Genomic DNA, 12,437 nt, shown 5'->3' with positions numbered 1-12,437 from the left:
ATTTCAGATGATTTATGAGACAGAATCATTTTTCAGACGTGTATGCATTCAGCTGGGTTTGTAAAAGGAGATAAATCCGTTTTGACCTTGGAGTGTGTGATTGATGGAGGGCTGTGTGTTATTCTGATATTATATTTCCGGCTCGCAGTGCTGTGCGATGGGATTGGGTTACGGAGTCGCTGGAAGTTTCGCAGCCTTTCTAAGGAGCAAACTCTGCCAGATCTCTGAGGAGATTCAGGATGCTTTCTGAGCACCTTCACATTCATTATTATATTTAATGTTTCTTATCTCCGTTTGTCCTGAATTCATTTCCGTAAAGGAGGTCCAGAGCCAGATCACGCTCGATCACTCATTATGGCCATTAGTTAGGTTTAAAATGTTTGCTGCATGTGACTTTATGTGAAGGAAAAAAACTAGTTATGTTCGCATCACATTTTTAGAGATATTACCTAGTTTTTTAGAAATAGAAAATATATCTCAGTCGTTCATTCGACAAGTCGTCATTTCAACTAAAGCGATCATTATGACCAATTCATTAGATTTTAAATATTGAATTCAAGTGAATAAAAAATGTAGCTGTTTTCCACTCAGTGAACATTATTAATGTTCAAGTTCAAGAGTTTTATTTGTCACATACACAGTTATACAGAATACAACCGGCAGTGAAATGTAAACAGGTCCGCTCCATGGACAGCAAATAACAATTAACAAAAAAACACAATAAATTATAAAATAGGGATAGGATAAAATAGGAATAGGATAAGGTGCTATATATACACACATGTAGAATTATGAATAAATCAAGTAAAAAAAAAAATAATTATAATTAATTAGAACATTTAATCACATTAAAAAATTAATGTGATTATGTATTTATTATGGAACTTATATATATTTATCTTATATTATTTTATATATTATTTATATATAATTAATTAATTCATTCATTTTTCATATAATTAGCAAATTTATTTTATAAAATGATAAATAAATGTATACAATTAATAAAATTATATAAAATTAATGAAATACGTTTATTTTATAAAATAAACATATTTAATTAATTTTATATAATTTTATTAATTGTATACATTTATTTATCAGGCCATCCTTAAAAATATTTTGGTTTGCAGTAACAGTAAAAATTTTTTTAAAAAGGGTCGGTAGGTAGGTCTATATTTTTTTTTTTCAAATTTTAATACAAAAAAAAATGTAAATTTTTGGTGATGGTGATTACGTAGGTATGAATTTAAACAAATTGGCATATCGTGACATCACTGACTGGGTCTTCAAGCCGTGCCTTCGGGCGCATAGGCTAATTGCAGGCTATATAGACCACAAACAAATTGAAATATTTGTCAAAAACATGTTTATTGCATAAATTTCAGGTGCATTCTTTAAGAAAAGTGTCCAACCACCAGCTAGCTGTCATTGACTCAAAGCTGTCAACCCTCCCTTTTTTTCCGGGTTTCTCACGTATTTTAGCTCTTTTCCCGCTATCTTCCCGTTTTAGTATTTTCCCGTGATATGTTTCTTATTTTTACGCTCGATTGTGTTAACTCAGAACACGCAACTATCTGTGTCTCTGAAGTGGCTTGCACTTCTTGCCAGACCAACGCATCTGGTGATATAGACTAGTGCATTTGAATATTAAAAAGCAAAAAGTTGTTTTTATGAATTCAATTAATTAAGTAGCTATAACCAGCTATTCAATCAAAAGCAGTGAGTGAGTCCTTATCTTTTGTTTGACAGACAGCAGTAAAGGCTACTGCCCCTTTAAGACCTAATACAGAGATATGCATCGTCTTTCTCAACTGTATAAAGTTCTCTTAAGGGATATAGACTGTCTGATCAACATGTCGACTCATCAAGATCGACATGTTGACATACTTTTTGTGTGAGTTTATCCGTTCAAACGCAAGACTTGAAAGAACTCAATATTTGCGCGCTGTGAGACGTGCGCGCGCTGCGCACAGAGACAGATCTTCTCTCACTGCAGAGGGTTCTCATTCGCGTCTTCTGGCGAATATACTGAGTGATGATGGCGAAAATGACTGGTCATACGGCAGCACTCGCATGCATTGAACACAGTTTACAAATATAGACCGTTTTGCCCATGTTTTCTTTTATTATCGCTGTTGTAGTGCACGTGTATCCATCGACAGCAGAACCATACATAAAGCATTATTTTTCAAGTTACAACCAGTGCCGCCGCTCCCACCACGCGCTGGGGTCGAGCAGAACACACGCTACCCATAGCAAACCGTTATGACAACGACATTTCAGACTGACAGAGACAAGATAAACGGCTTTTCCGCCATTTGTTACTGTTTTGTACACGTTGTTATATTAATTATAATTCAAAATCTGTTTTATTCGCCACAATATAGTAATGATAAATGTTGAGAGGGGCACTTTTGATTCATTTTCAAAAAGGGCAGGGGCTCAAACTAAGCCCTCCCCTCTGCAGTGCACTTGCCTGGTGTGTGTAACGTGTCCATGGTCCTGACTCCTGTCACACAATGCGGCGAAATCTCCGACAGGGCTTTAACAGTCTAACGTTACAGTGAATGAGAGTATGAGCAGTAGGAGCCGAGCCGAAACGAACGCACGTGCAGGCCATACTGTGACATCCGTTAACCATAGTGTAAACATAGATGACGTCACGGGTTTTTCTATAAACGAAAGAACGTAGCCTTGTATGGCCCAGGCAATTTATACATTTATAATACTTACTAAAATATAATTCATATTATTTTATTACTGTTGTATTAGTTGTTTGAAAAGTAAAAAAAGAAATTGGTCGGTCTTAAAGCCAATTTACAACCGGCAAGTCGGTCGGACTAAAAGGGAAAAAAAATAAAAAATTGAGTCGGCCCTAAATTGACAGGGTCGGTCGGGTTACGGCAAACAAGAATATTTTTAAGGATGGCCTCATTACGTGTGTGTGTGTATTTATATTTATATGTATATATATATATATATATATATATCGTTATTTTTTTATTAATACATTAATTGTATTTGTATTATTTAATTTTTAATTTCATTTATTTATTATTTATTTTATTATTTCATAATTTCATAGAATTGTATTCATTTCATTTTGTTTCATTTCATTATTTTGTTTCAATTATTTATTTATTTATTTATTTATTTATTTTCCCTTTTTTCATTATTACTTTTCAAATGTTTCATTTTGTTTCATTTCTTTATTTTGGTTTGTTTCATTTCTTTATTTCATCTCTTTATTGTGTTGCATTTCATTTTGTGTAATTTAATTTTGTTTCATTTCATTATTTTATTTCATTACTTTAATTTCTTTTTCATTTCTTTATTTTATTACGTTATTATTTCACACAGCCTGCTTTAGGCAGTTCTCTTGAATTATCTTACAGAAATGAGATGATCATTGTGTGTGTGTGTGTGTGTGTGTGTGTGTGTGTGTGTGTGTGTGTGTGTGTGTGTGTGTGTGGCTCTCCAGAACATCTCTTTATTGGCAAAACGATCTGTGCGATTGCGTTTGAGAAAGTGGGCCAGTCTCTGGATCCGCTGCTTAAAAAAGATTCCCGCACCAATCCTGCGTTATCTAATCCACAGGGATTTGCTTTTAAAATACTGCCTCAGGTAAACGCTTCAAATTCCCCACATTTCGGCGCATAAATGAGGATTTTAGAGAGACAGATTGAAGCTGTGCTGAATCTGGGGAAGGAGATATTGAGGTCTGCTCACACTGGAATGCATTATTATTTGTTATTTATAATGTATTATTTACTAGAATAGTTCCAAACTTGAACGACTTTCTTCCTTTAGTGGAACTGAAGGAAACGGATAATTTTCCCTACAGGGATCAGAGGCTGTCGAGCAACATTCAGCTCATTCATAGAGTTATAGCGACTCGTTTTATGACAATCTCCTCATTTTCGGAGTAAAAGTCAAAGCTTCAGACTTTATTGGCTTTGAGTATTATGATTTACAGTTGTTTTTTTATTATTATGCAATGTATTTGTCCTTACAGCACTTTGGCAGTTTTGAAAGAGCTTTATGAATAGTTGATTATGCAGAAAAGTTACATAAAGATTCATCAGATCTTTTCCATTGTGTATTTCCTTTCAATAAACAATATTAAGTGACTTACATTTTAGACACAATATTGCCTGTTTCGCGTCCCTGAGTAACACACGGCGGTGTTTCATGACTGAATTAATGAATCGGTTAAATTAATGATTCAATGACTCTCTCAAATGCTTCGTTCCTGAATGAATAAGCTGTTTAAATGAATCGGTTAAATTAATGATTCAATGAGTCCCTCAGGTGGAATGAAGGATTCAATGACTCACTCAAATGCTTCGTTCCTGAATGAATCAGCCATTTAAACAAATTGGTTGAATTAATGATTAATTGACTCACTCAAATGCTTCGTTCCTGAATTAATCAGCTGTTTAAATGAATCGGTTAAATTAATGATTCAATGAGTCCCTCAAATGCTTCGTTCCTAAATGAGTCTGCGGTTTAAATGAATCGGAGGAATGAAGGATTCAATGACTCACTCAAATGCTTCGTTCCTGAATGAATCAACCATTTATACAAATCGGTTGAATTAATGATTCATTGACTCACTCAAATGATTTCGTTCCTGAATGAATCAGCTGTTTAAATGAACCGGTTGAATGAATGATTCAATGACTCACTCAAATGCTTCATTCCCTGAATAACTCAGCCGTTTGAATGAATTGGTTGAATGAATGATTCAATGACTCACACAAATGCTTAATTGCTGAATGAATTGGTTGAATGAATGATTCATTAACTCATATGCTTCGTTCCCTGAATAAATCAGCTGTTTGAATTATTTGGTTGAATGATTGATTCAATGACTCACTCAAATGCTTCATTCCTGAATGAATCAGTTAAATGAATGATTCAATGACTCCTTGAAATGCTCCGTTCCTGAATGAATCAGTTGTTTAAATGAATCGTTTTGCTTAAAATCGTCTCCAAATGTCTTTACTCATTTTTGCAATTGATCTGCTGCTTCCTTGTTTGCTTCTGTTGTGCTTGACCCCAATAATGTGGATTATTTCTAACTGGATTTGATTAAATGAAAGAATCTGTCCCAAAATATGATGTATACATTTAATTAGGTTAGAAAAAAATGGCTTTATAAAGGGAAACAAACCCATAAAAGGTAAAAATCATTTTTACTTATTGGAAAAGATGATTTGTGTCACTGCTGTGAAGCGATCACCTCACAGAGAATATGAAGAATATCTATAACTTTAGGAGTCTCTGTCCTAAACCTGCCGAAGTACGCGATAAACACACTCAATGAAATATCATCTAATTATGTTTTTTGTGGATATGGCAGATGTGATGGTGGTGTGTTCTTTAGGACAGCAGACGCTCCATCAGCACATTCGGCTCTCGCTCTTTCTCTCCTGTTCGCCTCAAACAATGAGCGCCAGCCGATAGAAACAAAGGCTCGGGCTCATTGCTCCACCACTCCGGCTGAGTTTTGTCTAACACATTTTACATTTTCAGCCTTTCTCGTTAAACGTGTTTTTGTGCGTGGCAGTGATTTGGTTGACCTTTGGTTGTGATTTGATTGTCATATTTCACATAAATTAACACATTTCACCTTCACAAGAAGAAAACATATTTTGCATAAAGGTAATAAAGTGTTTCTGGACCTATTGAGATTATTTTCATGACCTTGAAACATCATTGAGATTTAGATTCAGGAAATATTGTGTGTGTGTGTGTGTGTGTGTGTGTGTGAGTGTGTGTGTGAGTGTGAGTGTGAGTGTGAGTGTGAGTGTGAGTGTGAGTGTGAGTGTGAGTGTGAGTGTGTGAGTGTGAGTGTGAGTGTGAGTGTGTGTGTGTGAGTGTGAGTGTGTGTGTGTGTGTGTGTATACGTATATTTATTTATTATTATTTTGCATTTTATGATGTCATTAAAGGTCATTTTAGAGTAAATGGAGAAATTGAGAAACAACACATTTTATCATCAATAATTTATTAATAACATTAATAACTATTTATATCAATGGATATATATATATATATATATATATATATATATATATATATATATATATATATATATATATATATATATATATTAAATCATTGTATTTTATTATACTATTATTATTTAATGGAGAAATACATATTTTTATCATCAATATTAATAACTTTATTGAGAAATATAGCACACATTTTCAATAGAATTATATATGTGTGTGTGCGTGTGTGTGCGGCCCTCGGGTCCGTCTCAACGAGTGTGTCGTTTCTCTCTCGTCATCACAGGCAGGAGTGTGTGGCCACAGAGGAAAACCCTCAGGTGTTCTTCTGCTGCTGTGAAGGAAACTTCTGCAACGAGAGGTTCACACACCTGCCTGACATCAGCGGACCAAGTGAGAGCCTTTTGTTGTTCATTCGTTTAGTTCAATGCATTTAATCATTAAGATTGATTTTTGTTTTAGAATATATTTATTTATAGTTTTTAATGTATTTTTATTCTTAATGTTTGATTAATTATTTATTCATTTATTCATGCATTTATTTTGTTTATTTGTTTAGATTTAGTTTAGTTAATAATTCAGTTTTATTAATTTATTTATATTTAAATGCATTTATTTATTAGTTTTTGTTTATTTATGATTTATTTTAATGTATTTATTTGCATTTCATTTCATTATTTTATTTTTATTTTAATAAATGTATTATTATTATTATTATTATTATTATTTAAAAAAATATTTTATGGATTTATAATTTGCATAATTTTTTTATATTTACATGTTTAAATTAATTATTTATTCATTCATTCAATTAATAAAATTTTATTTTTGTCTACATATAACATGCATAAAAAATAAATTAATAAAAAAAATATATATATATATATATATATATATAAACACAAAAATGAATCCAATTAATGAATAATTAATTAAAAATAAAATTCTCTAATTATAAAAAGAAATACATTAAAACATTAAAGGGTTAATTCACCCCAAAATGCAAACTCTCTCATTAATTCCTCCTGTGGTTGGCCAGCCGTCAGTCCTCCGTTCATCTTCAGACACAGATGAAGATATTAGTGTTGAAATCCGATGGCTCAGAAAGGCCTTCATTGACACCAATGTCATTTCCTCTCTCAAGACCCATAAAGGCACTAAAGACGTCGTTACAAAGCCCATCTCACTACAGCGGCTCTACAATCATTGATGAAGAGGCGAGGATAGTTTTAGTGCACAAAAACACTAAATAACGACTTATAGAGTGATGGCCGATTTCAAAACAAAGCTTTGAACCGTTATTAATCAGTGAATCGATTCATGATTCGGATCGCGAGTCAAACTGCTGAAATCACGTGACTTTGGTGATCCGAATCTTTGCGCACAGAAACTATCCTCGCCTCTTCATCAATGATTGTAGAGCCGCTGTAGTGAGATGGGCTTTGTAACGACGTCTTTAGTGCCTTTATGGGTCTTGAGAGAGGAAATGACATTGGTGTCAATGAAGGCCTTTCTGAGCCATCGGATTTCAACACTAATATCTTCATCTGTGTGTGAAGATGAGCGGAGGTCTGACGGCTGGCCAACCACAGCAGGGAGAGAAGTTAATGACACAATTTACATTTTTAGGTGAACTAACCCTTTAATAAAAATAAATAAATAGAAACATTATATAAATACAAATAAATAATCTCTCTCTCTCCGTTCCCCCCACCCCCCTCTCCGTCAGTCATCGAGCCGCCTCCGCTGACTCCATCTCTGCTGAATGTGTTGGTTTACTCTCTGCTGCCCATCTCTATGCTCTCCATGGCTCTGCTGCTGGCCTTCTGGATGTACCGCCACCGCAAGCCGCCGTATGGACACGTGGACATCAACGAGGTCGGTGCTTCTCTCCTCTCACATTTGCTCCCAGTGTCTCGACAGCTACTAACCTGACGTGGTCATACTCAGCTCTAGTCAGAATATGAGTCTGTGCTCCATTGGGCTGTGATTATGGGGTGTGTTTCAACCCAACCAGGAAAGACCTCGATTGGACAGACCTACAACCAATCAGAGCAGCGGAGCGATGCATAACGTTAGTTATCAAATGTCAACAGAACTCAACTGCTCTGTGTTGCCAAGTCTGCGGTTTTCCCGCTGGTGGTTTTCCATGTCCGCGGGTTGAAGCGACCTCAATTATGGGATATATAGACCCAGAAATGGCAATTTTAGCAGGCAAGCTTGCCAAAATAACACATTTTTCGGGTTTTCATGAGCTGTATGCCAAAATCATCAGTATTAAAACAATAAAAGACCTGAAATATTTCAGTTGGTGTGCAATAAATCTAAAATATATGAAAGTTTAATTTTTATCATTACATTATGGAAAAGACTGAACTTTATCACAATATGCTAATTATTTTAGTAGGACCTGTATGTGAAAGCACAACAGGCCGTGCGGCGCTTGCACCACATACGCATTGTTCTTGAACAAATCTTTCTTTTGAGCCGGTTCTCAGCACGTAGCCGGTCGAGCCGGTTCACAATCAAACTGAATCGAACTTTAGTTCTGTGTTGATGACGTAAAAGCCGAAGTAGCACGTCCGACTGAACAAGAACCGATTGAGGCGGTTCAAAAATCTGTCGAAGTTTGCCGAGGATTACCGAGGCGAGGCTGATTGAGTTGACGATGCGAATCTGAGGCATGCAGACTACTGGAAATATGCTTATTATGAAGACTACTGTTATTAAATAACATTTTATTAAAACATGCAAAAACCATACATTTTACTTTAAATGGTTATGCATGCAGAATATTGTATAAATTTATAAGACTGGTTTATTTTTTCTAGATAGCTACTTTAGACATTGATCAGTGCCTGTAATGTGTGCTGTAGTTGCGCGGTTTTCAGTTGAATCCGACGCGAAGGATAAATGAATTAACTGAACACAACACAAACACCATTAAGTGAATAAAAGGCAGAAAATGCACTCACGCAAATAACTAGGCCTACTTGATTGTTTCAATATGCATGTATACAGATTATTACTTTATTTGAATGTTCCCTTTATATAACATGACACAGAGAAATGAATTTCAAAGCATAAAAGAAATGCATAGTGACATCATTGCATGATGAGGTCAGGAACCTGTGAACCGGGTCATTGAGGCGAACTGTCCGAGAAGAACCGATTCGCAGAAATGAATCGGACTTTGCATCACTAATACGCAACACGCACCGCACACACTGCAGACGGAGTGTGTCCCTGCGTCCCAATTCGCATACTATCCATACTAAATAGTATTCGAAAATAGAATTAGTATGTCCCAAATCGTAGTATGTTGAAAAGAGTATTCCCGGATGGTTTACTATTTCCAGTCCGAATTCGAAGTATGGATCGATGCAGACTCTAACGGCTGATATTGCCCACAACCCATTGCAAGCTGGACGAAGATTCGATTAGAACTACAAATGCGGATAAAAAGCGTTAAAAAAACTACAAACATGGCGGATGTGCGAGTCCGACGGTTAAGAGAAGTTTAGATAAAGGGGTTTGAGTGACCAACTATCAATATTTAACCTGACAAAAATATATTTATTCAGTGTTGTCCACATTACATTTCACCTGCAGCAGCTTTGTGAACTTTTGTAATGACATGCCGTGAACTAAATGCATCGTTAAATGCATCATTATATTTAAACTGCAAACACACGAGGAGAGTCTGCATTAAAGACACACACATGGCAGATCAACGAGCAGCTACATTTCTCTGATACGGCAGGAGATTAAACTGAATGTGGAGGATTTGAACTGTGACGATGATTGACAGGTCAGTTTAACGGCTATGGGATGCTCGTAACTAAGCGACAGAGTCCGTTAAAGATGATGAAGTAGTCCCGAAGCTTGCATACTCTTCTGCTACACACTCAAAAGTATACTTTTTCTTCACAAAAAGAGTTCATACTTTCAGGACGTAGTATAAGCAGGCGAATTAGGACACAGCATGTGTGTAAGCATCTACAGTTCATTTCCTCTATCGAGTGTTGTTTCCTGTTCTCTGGCGCCGCCTAGTGGTGCATTGACAGCGTTGCCTGATGTCTTTGTTCATGCGTGAGCTCATATATTGCTGTGATCGGAGATGCTGATGCTGTAATGTGTAATGCAGGACGGGGGTCTGTCTCCTCCTTCACCGCTGGTGGGACTGAAGCCTCTGCAGCTGCTGGAGATTAAAGCCAGAGGACGCTTCGGATGCGTGTGGAAGGCCCAGATGATGAACGAATATGTAGCCGTGAAGATTTTCCCCATTCAGGTGCAGACTGGATTTATTTGCTGCTCATATAGACTGTAAAGACGCACGCTAGCGCACAGAAAGAGTCATGTTAATGCTGAGCAGCGACCGGAAATGCATTCACTGCCTTTGTTTATTTATTTTTAGTGGATTTATTCATTTGATGTATGTTTATTTATTTATATATAATCTCTTTATATATGCATTTATGAAAATGTAGTCTAAACATTAACAGCAAATGTATTAACTGCGATTCTATTTCTTTACTTTGAATGATTTTATAATTTTTTTACCTTTGACTTATTTGTTTAAATGCATTTATTTATTGTTATTTGTTTTTAGAATTATATGAATTTATTTCTAATTTTTAATGTATTTTTGTTTTACATGATTTATTCGTTTACTTGTTTATTATTATTTTATTTATTTACAATGCATTTATTTAATAATTTAATGAATCTTTGGTTTTTATTAAATGTATTATTTTTATAATTATTTTAATTTATTATTTTAATGATTTTATTTATGTTATGTTTTTTTTATGGTTTTATTTATTTTGATTGAAGAAATTTTAATATAATTATCAAGATATTTATTTATAATTTTAATTTTAAAAATTTCCCCATTCAGGTTTATATTTTATATTAGTTTACTTAAAATGCTGCCTATTTATACCATATAGGTGCAAGGCAGCTCTGTGTTTGTTTATATATATATATATATATATATATACACAAATGAGTTATGTGGCCAACTGGCCAATCAGAGCCGAGCAGACTCTCAGAGAGGCGGGGTTTAGAGAGAATGACTGAGAAAAGAGCTGATGCTGCAACACAAATTAAAGTGTTTTAACCTTGGATGCCTGCAAACCAGGGGCCTATTGCACAAAACTAGGATAAGGGATTAAGCCGGGATATCTTGGTGATCCTGGCTCAGTTTTTCCGCTAATATACAGGGATCTTTCATTGTTGTCATCGTTCTTGGTGTGAGTGTGCCTTCAGGGTACGTTTACACGACAGCGGTGTACTACATTTTGCATACAGATGACAAGATCACCAAGATATCCCGGCTTAATCCCTTATCCTAGTTTTGTGCAATAGGCCCCTGTTGTAGGAAACTCCAAAACAACATTAGGAGCCGTTCGGATCTGTGTGTGTGATGTTTGTTCTCTGTGGGTCGACAGGACAAGCAGTCTTGGCAGAACGAGCGGGATATTTTTTCTACGCCAGGCATGAAGCACGACAACCTCCTGCGCTACATCGCTGCGGAGAAACGCGGAAGCAACCTGGAGACCGAGTTCTGGCTGATCTCAGAGTTTCATGAGAGGGTGAGGGGTCAAAGTTCATCAGACTTTAAAACACAAACATACACAGAGTGAAAAACGCATCAGAAATGACCTTTAGAAACTCGAATGGCCGAAACGTAACCCTGTGAAGCTTCCCAGCACTCTGTATGCAAGTTAGGGGGGTGTGCCATACCATACTGGTATACATTTTTACATGATAATAAAATTCATATCGCTAGCGATTATTGGTGTGCAATATATCGAAATTATCTAAATATCACAAATGTACATATCACAATGGCTCGCATATGTAAGGATTTTAATAGGCTACTTCAACATTGTGGAAAGTGTACGTTTTAGGTCCCACATTGGGCAGAGCATAAACTGGGCACATTACTGTTACTTATGACTTGCTTGATGTTAAAAAGAGTTATAAACGCAATAATTTGCAAAAAAAACAATAATTTGCAGTCTCGCGTTGTTTGACACGCACCGAAATGTGAACAATTTGTGACATAAAATGTTTGCTAAAACACAGCTGGCCACTTTCAGACGTTTGTAGCGATGCTTACTTTTCCCAGAGAGAATGTGAAACACAAATGGTTTCATTCTCAGTTTTGTATTTTTTTTTAATATAATTTAAATTGATTTTACACACTAATTGCGATATCATATAGCATATCTAATATCGCATTATTTAACAAGATATCGCATTTTTCTTGAATATTGCTCAGCCCTAGTATCGCGATATCAATGATATAGCGATGTAGGCCGCATTTACTTTCCCTAGCGCGCACAACAACACCTGTCTGAGAGAGAAGAGCAGCTTCAGCCTCCGATGCCGATTTAGCACCTAAAA

General features: G+C 35.6%; 1 protein-coding gene across 1 annotated transcript in view; it reads left to right on the top strand.

The window, feature by feature from the left end:
* acvr2ba (activin A receptor type 2Ba) overlaps positions 1 to 12,437 on the top strand; it is a 68,306-nt gene that overhangs the window by 50,814 nt on the left and 5,055 nt on the right. Inside the window, 4 exon segments of the mRNA XM_067434510.1 lie at positions 6,310 to 6,416; positions 7,753 to 7,901; positions 10,171 to 10,314; positions 11,477 to 11,620. Coding sequence (XP_067290611.1) covers positions 6,310 to 6,416; positions 7,753 to 7,901; positions 10,171 to 10,314; positions 11,477 to 11,620 — 544 coding nt within the window.

The sequence above is a fragment of the Pseudorasbora parva genome, chromosome 24 (genome assembly GCF_024679245.1).
Source record: "Pseudorasbora parva isolate DD20220531a chromosome 24, ASM2467924v1, whole genome shotgun sequence".
Classification (NCBI taxonomy): Eukaryota; Metazoa; Chordata; class Actinopteri; order Cypriniformes; family Gobionidae; genus Pseudorasbora; species Pseudorasbora parva.
This window is presented reverse-complemented; position numbering and strand designations above follow the sequence as displayed.